Genomic DNA, 20,563 nt, shown 5'->3' on the forward strand with positions numbered 1-20,563 from the left:
TCTTCTATGTTTTTCTTAGAATAAGTTTATCAAGCTCCTTGATAAATCCTGTTGGGATTTTGATTGGAATTGCATTGATTTCTCTCTCACCACCACTGCTTGCCCAAATTGTTGCAATGCCTCTCAAGTGGTCTCTCTGCTTTTTCCCTTGCTCCTCCTCAAGATAAATCATGTCATTTCTTTTCTCAAAGTCTTTCATTTGCTTCCCAACTCCAAGTCCCTACAGAGACTGGCCTGTTGCCTCTTTGACCTCATTGCCTACTGCACTCTCCCTTTCTCCCTCCTGCCCAGCCATGTTGTCCTCTTTACTGTTCCTCAGATATTCCTGGCAAGCTCCTGTCTCAAAGCATTTTCCCTCATTTATTCTTTTGTTTGGAAAGTATTCCCTCAGATATCTGAATAACTTGCTCCTTCTCTTTTAGGTTCCTGATTTTAACTTGCAACTGTCTCCATTCCATTCCTATCTTCCTTCCCTGCTTTGGCAGTTTCCTCCAAAGCACTTATCACCACATATCATACATTTTACTTTTATGTATTAGTCTGTCTTTTCACTAGACTATTAGCTCAATGAAAGAAAAGGCTTTTGTCTATTTTGTTCACTCATATATCCCCATCAACTGCAAAAGTGCCTGATAAATAGTTCACATTCAATAAATATTTATTGAACGAATTAATAAAGAACAAAGTGAAGAAGGAATTCAACCTAATAGAGGCCAAGACTCATTAGAGTAAGAATACTATAATTAAAATAGTGATGGCGCAGAGATGGATGGGGTTTTTTTTGAAAAGCACTTATTACCCACCATTGAGTAAATGATGGACTAACCAATAAATGGTACTAAGCCAAGTGATTATATAAAATGAAACTGGATCTTTACCCATCTCCCATGCAAAAAGCAATTCTAGGTATATGAAAAACTTGTATATGAGAGATAAAGTAAAAAACTCATTGTACATAAAAGAATGTATCTAAGCAATAGTTCCTATTTCAAAATTTAGTTTCAAAACAAAGCACACAATTAATTTTAGTTGTTCTTCATGAAAAAAAAAGGAAAGAACAGGTATTCAACAATGTCAAATGCCAAAAGAAGATCAAGTGACACTGAGTACAGAACATGGAATAGTATATCTGGTAAATAAGGACCTTACTGAAAGCAGTTTTAGCACAGTGGTGCCAACAAAATTCGGACTGTAACACATTGAGATGCATGAAGCTAAGATACCGAGAACTAGGTGAACACTACCCCTACAAAGCTGTTGAGATTCAGATTCAGTCAACAGTTCTTCAATGGTAGATGCTATATGAAGCAGTAGGTATTTCATTTTCAGGATGGAGGAAACCTGGACATGTATTTGATATGTATTTCTTAAATAGCTACTGTATTTGGGCATGTTCTCTGATTGAACAGAAAAGTCAGTACTGACTCAAAATCCGGGTAACAGAGAAAACTGTTGGCTCAAAAGCCAAGAACAAGAAAAAGAAAAATGATGTCACTCTCAGGAAATTTTTTGTTTTTGTCTTTCCTTTTGTTTTCATAAACGTTATTTCATTATTTATGTTAACATATATTGATTTTATTTCATAAACATTATTTCAGTATGTTAATATATATTGATTTTATTATTATTTTTAAATGAATTTCATAAATACAGATTTTTAAAATTCTCAGTTTTAAGTTCTATTATGATAAATATTGGCATGCTTGTTATATAAACAAAAAGTCTTTGGTGTGCTTAATAATGTTTAAGAATGGAAAGGGATTAATACAATGGTCGTAGTGCCAATAAGCAAAATCATATGATTTATCTCTAGCAATGCTTAACGGAAAGGAACAAAATAGATTACTCAATTGATTCAAGATCAGGTATTGCTAAGAGGACTAGCACATTCAGTCATTAACTCATTAAAAAAAAATTATTAAACCCTGACTGAAGACCAGATGCCAGGCTAGCTAAGTCTAAAGATACAAAAGGAAAAGACAGACTATGTATGTACAAGAAGTTTCCAGTATGGAGAGGAGAAAAACAAACAGAGCTCAGGCAACAAAAAGTTTTTTTGAGCACCTGATAAAATTAGTGCACAAAAATGAATAATAAGTGGTAACAGCTGTCACAGAATTTACAGTTTGATACTGTAATCTGATTCATCAGTTCCTTAACTAAACTTTATGAATCAAACTAAATTTTGTTCTTAATGAGTGTAATTATTCATTGCCTTCAAAGCAATTAGATAAGCAGAACAACTTGTCTACCTGTGTTTTGAACAACAACAAAAAAGTGCTTTCTCTTTTAAAAGAGAAAACATTTAAATATTTCTTGATATTCAATTAATGCACTATTATAATTAATATGCCCTTTATCGTTAATCGCCCTCGTTTTCTATAGTAACTTTCTGGCTGAGTTTCTGCTTCTCTATCCCACTGGTGAGAGTTACAAATTACTCTAAAACTAAGCTCTAAACTTTCAAATCTAAGGGATTTATGTTTGAGCCCTCATTAGATGGCCAATGCTTGTTCTCAAATTGGGTGGTTCTCTTTAATCAGGGAAATAGATGGAAACCCTTTCTTTCTCTGCTATCACTCTCACCCTAAAATTTAAAAAACATGGATGTTTCTCTGTTGTTCCACACCCAGTGGATTAGTTTAAAAAAACTTTGGATGGGGCGCCTGGGTGGTTCAGTCGGTTGAGCGTCCGACTTCAGCTCGGGTCACGATCTCACGGTTCGTGAGTTCGAGCCCCGCGTCAGGCTCTGGGCTGATGGCTCAGAGCCTGGAGCCTGCTTCCGATTCTGTGTCTCCCTCTCTCTCTGCCCCTCCCCCATTCATGCTCTGTCTCTCTCTGTCTCAAAAATAAATAAACATTTAAAAAATTTAAAAAAATAAAAATAAATAAAAATAAATAAAAAAACTTTGGAATTGAAATCTTTCTGTTGAGAAAGTCTTGATGCCTAATTGGGGAAAGGAAGAATTAGGAAGAGAGATACGTTGAGTATATATGTACCTCCCATGACCCAACGTGTCCCTCTTATCGTATAACCTATCCCATGCCCCAGAAACAGCTTAATGTAATGTCCTAATGTCTTAAGATGTGGAAACATAACACAAAATACATGTTTATAAAAGTGACAGTACTTAAATTGTGGACTACAAATCACAGTGGCATATATTTTGCAATGCTGTAAAAATTGTAAAATATTAATCATTATGGAACCACTTAAAGCAAAGATACTGTGTCTTCTCATGAGAGTTCTACTAGGGCAAGTGGGTGGTCTTCCTGAAGCCCTTTTTTTTAACTCCCCTGTCTTCTCTCAGATGTCCTCAATAAAATGACATTCACTGTAGTGGACCGAGTAGTGTCCTTTCAAAACATAAATCCACCTGAACCTCAGAATGTGACCTTATTTGGAATAAGGGTCTTTGCAGATATAATGGAGGTAAAGATCTCAGGATAAAATCATCCTAAATTAGAGTGAGCCCTAAATTCAATGACAGGTGTTCTTGTAAGAGACAGAAAAGAAGAAAACACAGAGGCACAGGGGAGAAGGCCACATGAAGATGGAGGTGAAGACTGGAATTTTGCCACCACAAGGCAAGAAATGCCAGGAGCCACCAGAAGCTGGAGAGACAAGGAAACATTCTCCCCTAGAGCCTTCAGAGAGAATGTGGTCCTACTGACACCTTGAGTTCACACTTCTAGCTCCCCAAAATGTGAGAAAATAAATTATTCTTGTCTTAATCACCTAGTTTATGATAATTTTTATGGCAGCCATAGAAAACTAATACACTCGTTGATTCTCAAACTGATGAAAAATATGTTTTTCTTCTGGTTTTTGGTTTCCTATGTGTAAATATCAATAACAAATCCATACAAAACCATAAAACATAATTTAGACAGATATAATAGAATTTATATCAAACCCTAAAGTTCAAAATTTCAGATTTCATAAACCTAAGGAAAAGTTATATAACAATACTAATTTGTTTTTTTTTCAAATTTTTAATCCAAAGCCATGTATTTCAATAAATACATTAAATTCTTTAGATGAGATTCTAGAAAACGTATAACCTGTTTATTATTTACTACTAAATTTTGAATGTATGACCCTTCTGTGGTCTTTTGTACTTGCTCTTCTTTAACAATTAAAAACAATAAAAAGTAGATTTCCATAAGGTGCTGGGGATACAAGAAACCAGTTATATGTTAGCACTTATGTTCTTATTTTCATGATCATACATTTTTGAGACATATACCTCTTTGAGAAGCTGCTAAAAACTTTTTTCCAGTCCAAAAAAAAGTACATACAAATTTTTTTACACAGAAAAATTTGTGTGCTGTATCATAAAGATCACAGCCCCCTTGAAATCCATCTGTAGCTCCTCTAATGGTTCAAAGACCCTCAGGTTAAGAACATTCAGGCAAAACTGTAAAGAGAGTTGATAGATGTTGCATAGCTTTTGGTGTCATATATACTATTCAGATACACTGTCATCGTTTTCTCTTGAGGTCCTAAAATTATTTTGCCCAAAATAATTATAAGATTTGTAATGATATTAACAATGGCACTCACTTTAGCAGGACATACACTATAAGGGAATATTAATAAATATCTTCTAAATGTCACTAAATAAAGAATTTTCTCTAGAGTATGAGGTTTTAAAGCATTATATTCATGTGTGTGAATTTATTACCCCTTTCAAACAAATTTTTTCAAAGGAAATTTTATACTGGAAACATAGAAAAAGGGGGATTTAATAGAGAGAAATCTGATTCACAACAAATAGTCATGAATACAGGAACTCCAAAAGTTAAGTGTACCTAATGGGGAAAATGTTCCCAATGAACTTGAATAAATACCTCATCTGTCATTAGGGTTGCAATTGATCTGCCAATCTCATGGTACTGTTGACCCTTTCCCAGGGGTCCCAGAAGAATGAACAAAAATCTGTAATTAAGAAGAAAAAAAAACAAAAAGTTTCAAGGTAGAAATATAAAAAATAACTTTAATAGTTACAGAATCACTCAGCTTAAAGGACTTATTTAAGATGGGGGATTTGATGTAAAATACTTACATATTTTTTCACAGTTTATTATTGTTTGGAAACATTTTAAGATGATTTCCACTTATGCTTAAGATCCCTAAGCAATGGGAATCCATGGTTATTTTGATCTCAGTATTTTCCCATATAGTTACCCTTAGAGCCTACATGATAGTGAGAATCTTAAGGATTGTATAATCCTTAGAGGAGGAAGGTGAGAAAAGTAAAATATGATTAAGCTTTTCTGAATTATAAGGAAGAGAACTCACTAATATTCAAATTGTAGCATCGGGTAAAGAGGAAAAAGGTAACATAATAGTATAAACAAAGAAAGAACATGGTCAAAAAAATAGCAGTTATATGTGCAATTTACATTAAATAAAAAAAATTGTCAGGAATCAAAGATAAATTAGGCAGAAGAAACAGGGAGTTAATGATCTATTAATTCCAATTATGGAGGAATATAAATACTAGCTACATTGTGATATTCCATCTAAATTAGACTGAAAGTCTAGCAAACTCATCGTCACAACTGGAGCTTTTGAAGAAATCCATACACGCTCTAGTTTTGGAGGACTCTGGCAATTGTCTCTGAAAAAGGTCAATGCTGCAGAGAAATTGAGAAAATTTTAAAATGCCCTATATTCTGCAATATAATTCAGTGGTATTAATTTGCTAAGTGGTTTATGTTCTTACGTGTGAAGACTAAATAGCTTTATAAGGTATACCAAATCAGATACTATACTCCTACCTTTCATTTAAATATAAACTTTAAAGATTGTACAGGTTTTTACATGAAGCATATATTGCACAGTCTTACAGAGTCTGACATCGATTTTTTTGTGTTAGTTTTACCTGAACCCAAGTCAATTTCTACTATACAGAAATGTCTACTACACATTTAAAAGAGGACCAGCTTACTGTGGTGGCAGGTGCTTTATCAACTATAATACTTTTAAGAAATTTTATAACCTATGTACATCTTGCTGTTTTTCAGGTTTCCACTTCATGGGCTATTTATAAAGTCCTAAAAAATTATTTTCTGACATTTTTACTATGTGTGCTATTATATTCATGGTGTGCCCTTTGTCCTCCGAAGAAAGAATAATTAGGAACCTTGAACAGCTTTCTTTATTCTACTTGTCTAACTAATCTTCTTCCATTTTTCACCTTTCCAAACTAAATAGTCTAGTCTTTTTAATCTCTCCCTTACACAATGGCTCTACTGTGCCCCTAATTTTTCCTCCATTGTTCTCTACACATATTTTGCTATGTCAGTATGAAATGAGGTCACCTAAACCTTGACAGTTTTCAAAGTGAGGGTATGTAACCCCATTAAGGCTTTTCTCTACTCCTGGGAATTTTTCTTTTCTCTCCTTTGAAATACAGGAACTATCATTGTCATAAATAGCCATCATTGATGCAGAATTTCATCAGACACCTTCCTAAATGGTGGAACAAGAATTCACTGCTTGGAGGACTGAAAAGGAATTTTAAACTACTAAAATAATGCCTCTACAATTAGTAAGTCTGATATCTTACACCTGAAGTCCAAATTCCCAGAAACTCTGAATAGGTTGCAAGTTGTATATAGAAAAAATGTGGTCTAATCAGAGAGTCAGATGCCATGTTAATGTGCTCAAGTTTTCTTCCCTCTTTTTAATAAAAGTTGGCATGTATCAGAAGTCTTGGGAACCCTCCCACAGGATGAACGGACACTTCTTCCTACAACCTGAATGGTAACCAGGTTCCTGTCTCAAATCTGTTCCTGTCACAGATTCAGGGATGGGGTCACCAGATCCCACTTCCCTTTGCTGAGCTCTTATGAAATGAGGCCTCTCCTGGCTAAACTAGTCCACATTTTTGGAATATTTTATCCACCAGCAAAGCACAGAGTGATATAATATGCTATGTTTTTAGTTAAGGCCAAAGATCCATGGAGGAAACGTATTTTACAAACCAAGAACCTGAACTCTTCATTATTTTTAAATTGGCTGAGGTATTCAGTGTTTGGAAGTGGAAGGATACTAAAGCATCTGGAACAGTTGCATCAATCAGAGGGCACCAATCATGGGGGAAATGGGGCCCTTCTTAAGTATGTTTTGCTATATGAATGCAGATGGAGTAAATAGCTGTCTGTATACAGGAATCACATTTAGTGGGAGGGAAAGGGAAGAAAACAAGGTCCACTGAATGAATCGCTAGGAACCTAACATGCTGAAGTTAATGTTCTTTTCTTTTTTCCACAGTTTTGCCCATGGACATATATTTTATTTATAAAATAGAGATAAACTATAAACAATGTAATTCAGTTCGTATTATCCTTAAGTTGTTAGTTTCTATGTATAGTTGAATGAAAAATATGTTTAGGTAATCAAATTAAATTTGCACTTTTGATTTGACTTCAACAACAGTACCATGATGCTACTACCAATAATTCTTCAGACTCTGCATGGGAAACACATATATGCCTGGGATGGAAATACACACTATATTAGATAGAGCAAGGCCTCTCTTAATGATGGCACTTGCATGTATTTGGAAGGCATACTAATTCAAGCATAAGCTATGAAACTTTTACCTTTCTGAGTCTGACCACACTCATATACAAGATCCTCTCTTTAGCCCACAATCAATTTTTAGCCACATTGCAATCCTTGAGGACAGCCCAACACGTTACCCTTTTTATCAACATTATAAGAAAGGATTTGTATGGTGATATTGACCAGGGTATTCAGAGATGAGGAGGATGCCTAACAGAAAACATCGGAGTTTGAGAGAAAGGAGGAAAGAACAGAATAATTTTTAAAGTATTTTTCTCCTCTTCCACAAACAAGAATTTTGTGCATTTCACATTCGTTTCTAGGAGAACTTTCAGAGGAAATTACACTTATTTACTCTTTGGTTTCTTGTTTTGGTTTTGGACAATTTCTTTTACCAAAAAAAAAAAAAATGGTTTCAGAAAAATGCAAAAGATGCTCTTATACTTTTTACCTGGTTGGAATTGGGACTTCAGCCAGGCCTTGAAGCAATACAGCAGGAGACAACCTCACAAACGCAACCACAGTTCGATCCAAGAATTCCAATTCCCCAACTAAGATGTTTGAAGCTTCAGCACCCGGAGGAATCTTTTTCATAAAATGCAGATCAACCTGAGAGCATCACAAAGTAAAATAAGATAAACCAAAATTTGCTAAGTCATATCCCAGCACAGTGTTTCACAAGTGGTAACCCATCAATAAACATAGGTGAAATAAATATAACTTATATAAATAATATGTAAATCAAGTTTTAACATAGTTAAACATCTCATTTGCCCTTTAAAAATAATAACTTTCTTCTTGTGTGTTTTTCGAAGTTCTCATATAGAAGGTGAATGCTCTAGTTTCTCTATTCAATGTTTTTAAAAGAAGCTTCTTCAGCATCAGCAATCTTGAAATTTTCAGGGAGAAAAGCATATGTGCTCAATTAGATGAATATATATTAATCATCATTTAATTAGTATTTGCCAATAGGCTTAAATATTTTTATATTCCATTATCTTAATTTTGTGACAAAATATTTCAACTAATACTCAAAATATGCCTATTTCAAAAGAAATATTATCATGTTTCTCTTTACAGTATAAATTATGATTTTAGTCTATCTTCTAGTTTTTCTATATCCTTCACATTCTATACTTGGCCTGACCACTCTTCAATTTTAATTTCTCATCAGACATTAGAATTTAAATATAGCAAAGTAAAGAAAACAATAAACGTATTAACATTTGACGTTGCTGAACGGGCAGAGTTGAATTTCTGATATGAGATGTCTGTGGTTGAAATGAATGAACACAAAACAAAAGCGATCATTTACAAGAAAAAATGCTTAAAGGGCGAAGTCTGAAAAATGATTGTAAAACACTCTCAAAAGTAAATATCAATTTTTAATGGACAGGGCCTCAGTGAAAACTAAGCAATGACTTTAAAGTCAATTTCACAAGGCCTATTTCTTGTTTCTAATTTATTTGAGTTGCTTTTTATAGATACCTTTTTGTAGGGAGAGTAAGAGTATATCTGCTATAGTAACTGGTTTATGCTCTCATGTGAATGAAATGGGGGCCCAAGATCAAAGTCGGAATAGGTGCGAAGAGAGAAAAGAGCTTCAGTAAATATAGGTGAGGCTTGGATTTTTTTCTTTTGCAAATTTAATGATTTGAAAAGATTTTTTCTGAGAAGTTTACAATGAAAAAAATTAAAACTTTTGGATGAGGACCTTAGGAAGTCCACCGCCAGACTGTAGTGACTACATTTAATATGTTGCTTTCAGAAATCAAGACCTCAGCATAGCTATTTGGAAGGATTATAACTACTTAATTTTTCTGTAAGATATGAGTGTCATAAAACATAAATCCTATTATGTGATGTATACATTTTATCACAAGGATTAAACATAAAAATAATCTTCAGTACTCCACTAAAAATAGTAAACAGAACCAATGTTCTATTTTAAAGAAAAAGAAAAATGATTTAACAAACCAAAACTGCCTATAAAAAATTATGACAAGTATTATAAATTGCAAAATTTTCAAACTACAAATATACTTCCAAATATAAATCTGTAAACTCATAAAACATATACATTGGGATATCATATGCTAAATATTTTCCTTTTATAGAATCCTTAACTTATAGATACAAAGTATTTATTTACCTTAATACTGGAAGGTTAAATTTCATGGGAATTTTTATCATATTTTTGTATTTACTTTTCTAGCTAGAAGAAATGCACACTTTGAAAATGCTTTAAATTGGTAATGCTTTACAATTTTATGATAATGCATACATTTTCAAGAAGGGAATAAAAGATACACAATTAGCCCTGTGACAAAAACAGTATATTTTCATCTTCATAAGTCTTTTAGAGCCTAACAAACAACAAAGTTTTTTTCTCCCAATGGAAATAACAATTACACAATGTTAATACACTGGAACAAAATTTAAACTAAGAAAAAAGCTCTTTAAGAAAATCTAGAAATGATAAATAGGAATTATATTGGTAATAGCCATCACAACTTTACTGAGAAATTTAAATTCCACCCAAAACTTTCTATAAGTTTATTTATTGTTTGGCAAATGTCATAGGCTTCACTATTGAAGTCTGTGCCTCACACTGGTGGCAATCATACAAATAAATGCCTTAAGATGCAATTTAATTAATTAAGGAGTACATAGTGTGCTAAAAATAGTCAAATTTACAAAAGGAAATATATGGTCCTAGCATTTGAATTATTTTTGTATTACATAATACCTAATATATCTTGATTTATGTCTGTTGTTTAGAAAAAACATTAAAATACACAGAATTTGAGGTTTAGCAAATTTATCTTTTGCTTTGAAATGTAATAACTTATAGCTTATCTGGGGTAGCCATTATATTATACTCATTACATTCTATTATTCTTGGCGTAGTCATATATTTGGGGGTAAGGGATTATATAACACATCATCTAATTATATTATTGCATTATACAATTACATATTATATTGTTCCTGGATTAGCCCTATATTTTTGTATTTGTGCTAATATACTGTTCATAAGAACCTTATCTGACAATCAAACCTTTTAATATAACAATTGTCTCCAAGACAATCCTCAAGTAGACTCAAACACTTGGAATGAGCACAAAGAAACCCTGGGATTTTCTTGTTCTCTGAACAGGACCTTGAAGAAATCAAGCTATACTCTTATGAATATGGATGTACACTCAGGCTTCTGGGCTCTCTAGACCTTTATGCTGAGAAAGGAAAGATGCTTTATGCTGGGCATTTTGTACTTAAGCCGTGGGTGAGAAACAGGTATATCTCTAGGGAACAAGGTTAGACAGAAGATCATGGTGAAACAAGAAGTGTCTGGACAAGCCACATGCTGAGACAGGAAGGAAATGCTGATGGGACTTCAGGGAGAAAGCTTAAGTCTTAAGGCCATTATAGAAAGCACAAGAAAATTAATAGGGATTCTCTGGGGGAGAAATGGTGTTGTGACACTAACCAGCCAGTGATCTTGAGCAGCTCTCTTACTCTCTCTGGGATTCAGCTTTCTCACTTTCTAAATGAGAAGATTTCCAAGGTTTTCTACTGTTCAGGGATTTAATAATCCAACTCACTGTAGTACGTTTCACATACTAAAGACAGATGCAGGGGAAAGTTCTCTCTACATAGAAAATAATATGAAGTCCTCTTTGGATCTTTTGAAATAAAAGAAACATTACCAACATCTGAGAAACACTAAAATAGTCATCTCCATGTCAGTTTAAAAAACAAAGAGATATGGAGTGTTTTCACACATCTGCTTTTTAAAAGCATTATGGGAAGCAAAAAACCTGATAACTCAGATTATGTTCAAAAACATTCCTTAAGTTAATGAATTTAGTGAGCTTATCCATTGGAAGGGTTAAAAATATGTAGATTGAGGGCACTTGAATGGCTTAGTTGGTTAAGCATCTGACTTTGGCTCACGTCATGATCTTGCAGTTCATGAGTTCGAGCCCCGTGTCAGGCGCTGTGCTGACAGCTCAGAGCCTGGAGCCTGCTTCAGATTCTGTGTCTCCCTCTCTCTCCGGCCCTCCCCTGCTCACGCTCTCTCTTTCTCTCTCAAAAATAAACATTAAAAAAAATTTTTTTAATGTAGATGGAATATACCAAAGATATAGGATCAAGTCACATGTCCTTAACATCTCAAAATTCTAATGGGTTTTGGAATCTAAACATTAAAGCTTAAATATTTACATAGATACAGTAACCTGAAGACCAGCCAAGCTTTGAGCAAATTCACTATCAAAGTGAAGTCATTAGAGCTAAAAATAATAACAAACAAAACAAAACAAAAACAAAAAAAACTTTACCTCATGTACCTATAAAATCTGGCATGAAAATTTATTTCCATAATGATGGATCACATGTGATTTTCCCCAACCCTATTACTCTGCCCTCCCAGTTTATGAGGTAAAAAGTATTACTTGGAAAAAAGTTCCAGAACTAAAGGTTTAAATTCTATTAAATCTCATAGGATTTATTCAACAAATACATCTCAAGCACTGTTCAAGGCATGAGACATCCAGAGAAGACCAAAATATATTATATCCTGGTCTAGTATTTATTTTTGATACTACTATTTCCACTAATATTAACAACAACAACAACTACAGCAGCCACATTTTACTGAACATCTACTATATGCTCAACACTCTGCCAGGCTCTGTGTATATATTCTCATTTAATCTTTACAACAAAATTATAAATAGGTATTGTTATTCTTATTTTTCAAATAAGGAAGCTGAAGTTCAGAGAACTTCTCCAAGATCAGATCGCTTATAAACGCTGGAGTTAGAATTCATGAATTGATTCTCTTCCTCAAAAGCCACGTTCTTTCCAGTGCCCCATGATATGCATGAAACACTGAGGAATATAGATGGTTGGCACTGAGTAGAGGGCTATAAAAATTTCACTTGCCTGTTAAAAGATGAAATGGACCAGCAATTGGAAATGTAATAAGGAAGAAAAGGGTTAAAGGAAAGAATGTATATCTTTTCTCTCTTCTGTAGTTCTAATTGTTTTGGGGGACCTGAACATAAGACTACTGTCTCCAACGGGCAGTATTCCTTTGCTTTCAAATGTGATAAAGCATTGGTGAAGGCTGCAAAGATAGGTCAGAGAACTAAAAGCAAAATGATATGGAGATATAAAATTCAGTGTCAAGGGGTTATATCCTTTAAACAAGTTAAAAGGTAGTTTATTTGAAAGGATGTGATTTATTATCCTTGTTTTTGAGAATGTTAAATATGCCCTTGTTATACTGTTAGTGCCTGCATAAATAGGTAAGCAACTTTTTATGTCACTGCTTTTAAGATATTGTTTCAAATGAAGAATTTCAGAAATTAAATATATGGCAGTTTCTGACAATTTTGTTCCAACTTGCAGATGAATGAAGATGTGATGCTTTAAAAAGATGTGTTTTTTGGAGCGGCAAATGGAATACATTTGAACTGGCTTAATATTTGAATCACATGCCTCCATACGGTGAAATGAGCTTTGAACCACTGGAGAAACATAGCCCGAGTGTGCCCTCACCTCTCTCTCTTGCTGGTGTGGAGGTCCTTTTTCATGCCTTTGTTTCATCCCACAGGGACTAGTATGCCCCTTTTGTTGGCCTCCCAGTCCCTGCACGCATAATTAACAGACTTAAGCTGGTACACCATGCTCCCACGGAGACTTCACCAGGCACCAGAGGGAGAACATGCACATGACTAGACCTAGGCCACTTGGGCATTGGCAGAGGCATTCTGAAACAGCAACAAGGAGCTGATGGCCATTAATCTTCAGAAGCTTGATGCAGGCAACTTCCTCTGCTCTGCCTCCTTTCCCACCTCCTCCCACTGTTAAAGTGATTGCCAGTGCTAAGCATTTTAGGGGGGAAAAGAAATCACTCTGGGTTAGGACTGTTTCAGCCACTCAGATAAAGAGGATTGTTGACTCTCTTTAGTTTTCGTTAACAGGGAAACGCCTCTTTCCTGTTCAAGCGTTAGTTTGCTATAACCTACAATAGCACATATACAATGTCAAGAATTTGCTGACCAAAATCACATGTATTCTATTTTCTTAGAATACGTTCAGGTAAATGATTTCATTTGAATTGTCTCTATTTAGATGTATCCCCCAACAGAGTCAGTTTTTATCATGTTTTTATTCAAAATTCTGTTGCCTTATTATATTCTAGTGTTTCCCTACACTAATGCCTTGCTATATTACCATGATGAATCTTTATATGATTTGTTTTTCCACAGAGGAAAAATGATTTTGAAAAAAAATAACCACCAAAACTTTTCATCAATAAACTTCTGTGATATTGTCTGTGAAGTCATCTTTCTTTCTACAGGAGATACATTATACCAAGTGGCTGAAACCTGAAGACGGTACATAAAACTTACACATTTGGTTTTGTGAATAAGCAAAATGTTACATGTGAACTTAAATGCTAATCTATTACAGGATCAAGCTTTGGCTAAGAAACCAAAACAGCGCATGCAAAAAGTTGTGTCAACACCTCTTAAAATGGGTAGTAATGTCTAGCAATAATTCAGCAGCTTACTTAAATGAGAGAGAGAAAAGCTTACCTTGCTAAAGTCAACAGTGCTGTTTTCTCTGCTCACATCATTTTTATTTTCAACACAGGCTGGAGCAGACTGAGGAGAAACAACCTGACCTGCTAAAAGAAATTGTTATTACAGAATACAAACAATTACTTACAGAATTCTAGACAGATTGAGTGAAAAATGAATTAATCTAGGCTAACAGAGGTTTCTTAATGAATTTATGAGGTAAGCATGAAAGGTCAATATAAATAGATCTATATCAATACAAAACTCTTTATTTATTAGTTACAGATAGAAATGGGAGAATTCAGTCAAGAAAAAGAAAGCCAATTCTTAGATTAAAACTCAATAACTAAAAGTTATTCTCTATAAAGAAAATCAGCTACAAAATATTTAAATCTAATCCTGGTTTGGAAACATCACTGATTTCTAAATTTCATCCAAAACTAATGACAGGTATAGATGACATATATTCATGAAAGGATAGATATCTATTACGACTTAAGCTCAACCTGAAGAATTTTAAATGTAAAGTGTTTTTTTTTAAGGGAAATATCTGAAAAGTACACAACTTATTGATGACTTCTAGTGCATCTGAAAAAAACAATGAGAAAAAATTCTTTGACAATAACAGAGATTTCTATATGAGAGGTCCAATTAGAAATACCCTTCCCTTACTCAGTACTAACACTTTGAATATGATTTTATCCTTGTTACTACACAATTATATAAGCGTACTGATATTGGTCTGCATGGGAAAAGATCAATAACCTTGAATTGCATTAGTCTTCCATTAACACCAACCAGCAACCTCATTACTTTGTAGTCTTTTTCCCATTAGGAAGATTATGACATTAGTTAAATAAATGGACAGTAGAGGAGGGGATGTGACAATGTGTATTTAAATTCCAGTTCACTAAATATGAAACATCTTTTTCAATCACAACTTATCTGAAATCTGCCCAAACTCTGCAATTAAATGATAAAAATTAACTAACTCTGCTTAATTTCACTTGTGTCTTTCTTCTTCTTCCAAAATCTCTCCCTATCCTCACTTGTTACTTTTGCTGGGAAATCAGTAATGACGAATCAGCTTTGAAGCCTTGACCATATTTATGACCATAACTCATGACTTCAAATTACTGCTCTTATTCTCCTCAGTCTTAGGAGTACTCTCTCCTCTCTGCCTGCCTCTTCTCTGTATCTACCTAAATCCCAATTTTATTCAAAGTTCACCTTTACTCTCATCTTTTCTAGTTACTAGAGTCTGTGCTTATCTGGACTTCTCTAAACTCCTAGTATATATACAAATAGGACCTTTTCTTTAAACTCTCTCCTGAAATCCCACTTACTCCTCGTTACCTAGAAATTACCAAGTGTGACTTAAAATACTAATAATTTACTTTCAAATATTACTATAATTTTGTTTTGGGAACTGTTAAGGCTCTCAGGCAGTGGTCATTTATTAATAGGTACAATTTTTTTTTATTTTAAAATTGTTATATTGCCAGAAAGTAATGGACTTAAGATTCTTCCAAAACTTAAATATTTCTCTGCTTTCGCTAAACAAACTAAAATAATATGTTTGGTGAAGATTTTAAAAATGAATTTTCAAGAGAATTTACCTCAAACTATGTGTGCACATTCTGATTATATCATATTCCAAGAAAAATAGGAACGTCAGAGAAACAACAGACTTAAGCTGCATCAATTATTTTCATTCTCCCATTTCTAACTGCAGTGTGCAGCTATGACTGTGAACTTTTCATTAGCAGCCATTTCATTTATCATTCTCAAAATAATAACCGTAATCTTAAAAAACCTTTTACATAATGCATTTGTGCTAACAGATGTCTTCAATCACCAGTTTCACATCATTTCTCCATATTTTCATGAATTAGAACATTAGATGTATTTAAACCTAAATTTACTGAATGTTGTATAAAATTGAGTGGTGACATTCAAGGCATGGAAAAATTAAATAAACATATATCAGCTTTCTTATAATAATTTATTTCATGTGGTTTAAAACTACATGGAGGGACAATTATTTAATTCGATCAGTAAATACATGCAAAAAGAGAGTCAACCCAATGAGAAGTCACTAACTTCAAAGAGATTTTATGGGATAGACAGTGCGCCGTAACTTAATATCTGAATAAACTGGATAGCCTATGTTTTCACATATATACTTTAAAAGCAGAATATTTTATAAATTAACTCCAGCTCATGTGATATCTTTTAAACGCGGGCACTAGTATTTCCTCTTATAAATATTAACATTTTGAGATTCATTGTTCTCTATGCTATTCTTGTTCTAAGGTGATGAAAATTTTACAAAATATTATCTCATAAAGGTGGTAATCAGGAAGAGATTCGAGTTCTATTTCTATGACTATTTGAAGTGATATGGATAATGACCTAGTGGACAGTTTTAATTAGCAGGAGACAGAGTAGATGATGACAGGAAATTTCTTGCAAGTTCTAGATTCTACAGATGTGTACAGAATGTATGCTGACACAGGAAAAAGGCATAGAAACTACTGGCCTATGATATAGAAATATAAACCATAAATTTGATATATTTTACATTTCAGAGGTAATAGTTAAATAATAGTAGTAAATATTAGTAATAAATATATTTAATCACATCATCAGTCCTGCAAAGTTTAAAGAGAACTCCAAATTTTTTTAATATGTATGTTAATTTGTTAAACTGAAACAATAGACATTAAATATGTTTATCTTCAAGGGAGCATCTGAAAACTTGGCAGGATGCAAAAAAAGTATATAGATATTATTATTTAAAAATTAAAATGACAAGTTTAGTTTGGGTTATTTTGAAAAGAGAGAAGCCTTTAAGGGGCTTAAAATATTGTTCTATATCTAGATCCATCTATATCCCCCTATATATATATATATATATATATATATATATATATATATATATAACAAATTATGAATCATAGTCTATTGGATGACCAAAAATTCCATAAATCAAAATAAATTCTATAACTATAGTCTTTATCTTTGTAAACAATGATCTCTTTACTTTATTCCAACAATTATTGACTTTCAGAAGAAGGGGGAGGGCTTGGATTTCAAGACAACTTTTATTAACTTAAATACTGTTATATAAGAAAAATCAGAGGTTTTGAAAGGGCATTCCTTATTTTCTCTGTGATGTTTCAAACAATAGTAATTCACAGAATGACAATTTTCAGGTAGAGGACTGTACCTTCAACCAAAAGTGAAAATGTTTTCTAAAAAAATAACAAAGAATTTGCTAGGATATTTTCACTGCCAGGAAAAAAATCGTGTAAAGTTAGGATTAGCACTCACATATGTGTGTGGAAGCTTTATGAATGCTATTTTTTTATGATACTTTTTCTAATCACAATGCCATAATGCTTGCGAACATACATGTTTTTGTCTATTTTGTAATATTACCTTCATTTTGCCCATTGACCACTATCCACACTAATGTATCCTATAAATGTCATTGCCATATTTAATCACATCTGTTATTATAATTACGTCAATAGTTTTGAGGCATGAAGATGACTACCCAAAAAAAGGAGACATTTATTGACTCATAACCTAATTATATTTAGAGTAAATTATCCAAAAAACTAATGAAAAGTGGACACCATTAGTATTAACTAGGAAATGGTCATGACTATTTCAATGTAAACATTTCAGACACCTAACTTCATCCTATATATGTTTATTTTTCTAGGCTTTTAAACTCAACTAGTTCACCACTTAAATCCAAAATTTTAATATTTGTCATACATCTTATTAATTAAAGTGCGTAGTATGTAGTACTCATTTTAGCAACTGCTTGAATTAATCTTCCTTTGAGTCATGAATTCATTTTTTCCTCTGGACTTCCATGAGGGAGCATATATCAGCCAGATAACAAGTGGTTATAGACCATGAATTTTTCCAAGGTAAAGTGTAAAAGATGTGGGACAGGCTTAGGAGAAAACTGAGAGTAATCCAAGTAACTACTCATTAGAAAATGAAAGCTCTGCCTTTCTACTTGTTACTTCATAAATTTTTCATTAAGTCCATTGTGAGACTGGCATAGTCATTTCCCTCTTCATAAAGTTGTGAGGAAGGAACAGGAGATTATATCAAAAGCACCATTTTTTTTAAACTTCAAGTGATGTCACTGTCATTAAACTATCTCATTATGGAAACACAACTGTCAAATACATTCTCAAAATATCTGTTAAGCATTATATTAACTCAGTTAATCCCTTACCTATAGTTTTCTTCTTCTTTAAATAAATTATGTATGTAAGTATTGTCAAACAGCAACTTTTACATTTCTATGTGGCCAAATTCAAATCAAGAGGAGAATAATACATTGCTCAAGTATCCCATTATCTGCTACTGCTTAATCCACTGAAACTCATGTGTATTGAAGGAAACTGGGATGAAGACATAAAGGTACATTACTATTAACCTAGAGACCAAGCTGATTTACACTACCTCAGAAACCTTCAACGCATTTAGAGTACCCAAGGGGTAGGAGATGAGGGAGGTACAGAGATGAGATGAGCCTGTTAGAGACAGACACAAGACAGAGCAAAATAAAGAAATATAAAGATGAATGACAAAGTTACATACATGTGTAACAATACATTTATTCATGGGAATAGAAAACATGAAGAAAGAAAGGCTAAATATTTAGAAAATGTTGATTAGGTGAGCTACATTTCAACATAAAAAGTATGCACATAATTAAACTTCGAGAAAAATTAGTATGCCTGAAAATAATTAACATAAGAAAGAACAAATTTAAACACATCATATTAGATATATTTTTGCTGTTAATATCAACTCTCGATATTTCAAAACTCAGTAGCAATATAGCCTCTTAACAGAACCATCACTGTGTCCAGTCACCTTGATTTTTTTTTTTTGGAACAATGGAAAGTATCTTTATTATACAATGTTTACTTCTGTCACCTACATAAATCTTCAACATGTTTTCTCTCAAGTAATTCTAAGAATTATAAGTCTATCGCTTCTTGGTCTTTTGGCTAAGATCAAGTGTAAGAATTATAGGTCTAGTTTTTTTTTTCTTCAAAGATAGAACATTATGAGATATAATTTTAAAGTTTTTGGTATCTTACTTATGAGACCACAGTATTTAAAAAACATGAAAGCATATAAATATCTAAACACATAATAGCATTATATGTATGAAAATAAAAAGTACAGCATTTGGAAAAAGAAGAGATTATAAGGCAATAAAACTGGTTTCCAAAAGCCATAAATAAAAATCATTCACAATACACATGTGTACATTATTTTAAGAGCTGGAATCTATGCAGGCCTAAAGAATCAACTCATATCCCATCCTTCCAAATCTAAATGTTCTCCAGTCATTTATGGTTTTGAAAGTAAGTCAGAGACCCTCTGCTCTGTAACTCCTTTTGAGATCCTAAATAAAAGATACAATTGGAAAGTATTCATAATGGGGGGGGGGGGGAGAAAAGATATATTGAGGAAAAGAAATAGAGTTAGATTATTAGTAGAACACAGTGGAATGAGAAAAGCCTACACCTGAGCAAACTACGAGTCTCAAATTATTTTTAAAAATGTAAATGTTATCAGTAGGGTAATAATACTTGATATTAAATTTGTAATCCAAATGTCTCAAAATGTAACCAAATGCATGACCTAAATGATAAATATATATCCTGATATTTTTGCTTTGCAGATCATTTAATACAAAAGTCTTATTTTTATTTTTAGAAAGTCCTTCTGGTTTCAAGGAATTCTTTGAGTATTCTTGATATATTTACTCTGAGTACTTTCTACGCATATCTTTTTCAGGGTTTTAATGTTAAAGAAGATATTATTTTTCTATTATTTTTTGCTGTTGTTTTGCCAAATGTAACTGTCACTTTTTATTGAAACATCAGAATCAGACATTTAATTCTCACAGTTTTGATGCTTAATGAAAAGTGAAAGTTAAACACAGCATGGTGGCATTAAAATGCATGGTGGATCCATAGCATCCTGTATCTTGGCCCTTAAGAGAATGTGCAAAACACCAAGAAAAAAATTACACAAAAAAGTAAAGCTAACATATTTAGAGGTGAGACTGACAAATTATCACAAATCACTAAAAAAAAGTTATGAACAAAATAGTGCAGACTTGGGGAAGAGAGGAGCTGGGAAATCACTATCTTGCAAATTAAATCTATGACATGGGGAAGATCCACACATGAAACTCAGACTGAAATACTGAATTTAATTAACCCTTGGGATTACTACCAAGGTAATATGCTCAAGGAAAAGTCAATTAAGGCAGCAGAAACCTTATCTAATATGACTCGTTAAGACTTCTTTACATAAATATCAGCTCATTTTT

General features: G+C 33.0%; 1 protein-coding gene across 7 annotated transcripts in view; it reads right to left on the reverse strand.

Moving 5' to 3' along the window:
• The window catches only part of SLC4A10 (solute carrier family 4 member 10), a 298,500-nt gene that overhangs the window by 93,685 nt on the left and 184,252 nt on the right, over positions 1–20,563 (reverse strand). For 4 of the 7 annotated variants that reach the window (XM_058715153.1, XM_058715151.1, XM_058715155.1 and 1 more), the window contains 4 exons: positions 14,191–14,282; positions 13,148–13,237; positions 8,031–8,188; positions 4,855–4,942 (listed from right to left, as the gene is read on the reverse strand). In XM_058715153.1, the coding sequence (XP_058571136.1) occupies positions 4,855–4,942; positions 8,031–8,188; positions 13,148–13,237; positions 14,191–14,282 (428 nt within the window). The remainder of the gene's footprint in view (positions 1–4,854; positions 4,943–8,030; positions 8,189–13,147; positions 13,238–14,190; positions 14,283–20,563) is intronic. The other 3 variants (XM_058715152.1, XM_058715157.1, XM_058715156.1) reach the window with 3 other exon arrangements.

This window comes from Neofelis nebulosa, chromosome 2 (genome assembly GCF_028018385.1).
Source record: "Neofelis nebulosa isolate mNeoNeb1 chromosome 2, mNeoNeb1.pri, whole genome shotgun sequence".
Lineage (NCBI taxonomy): Eukaryota > Metazoa > Chordata > Mammalia > Carnivora > Felidae > Neofelis > Neofelis nebulosa.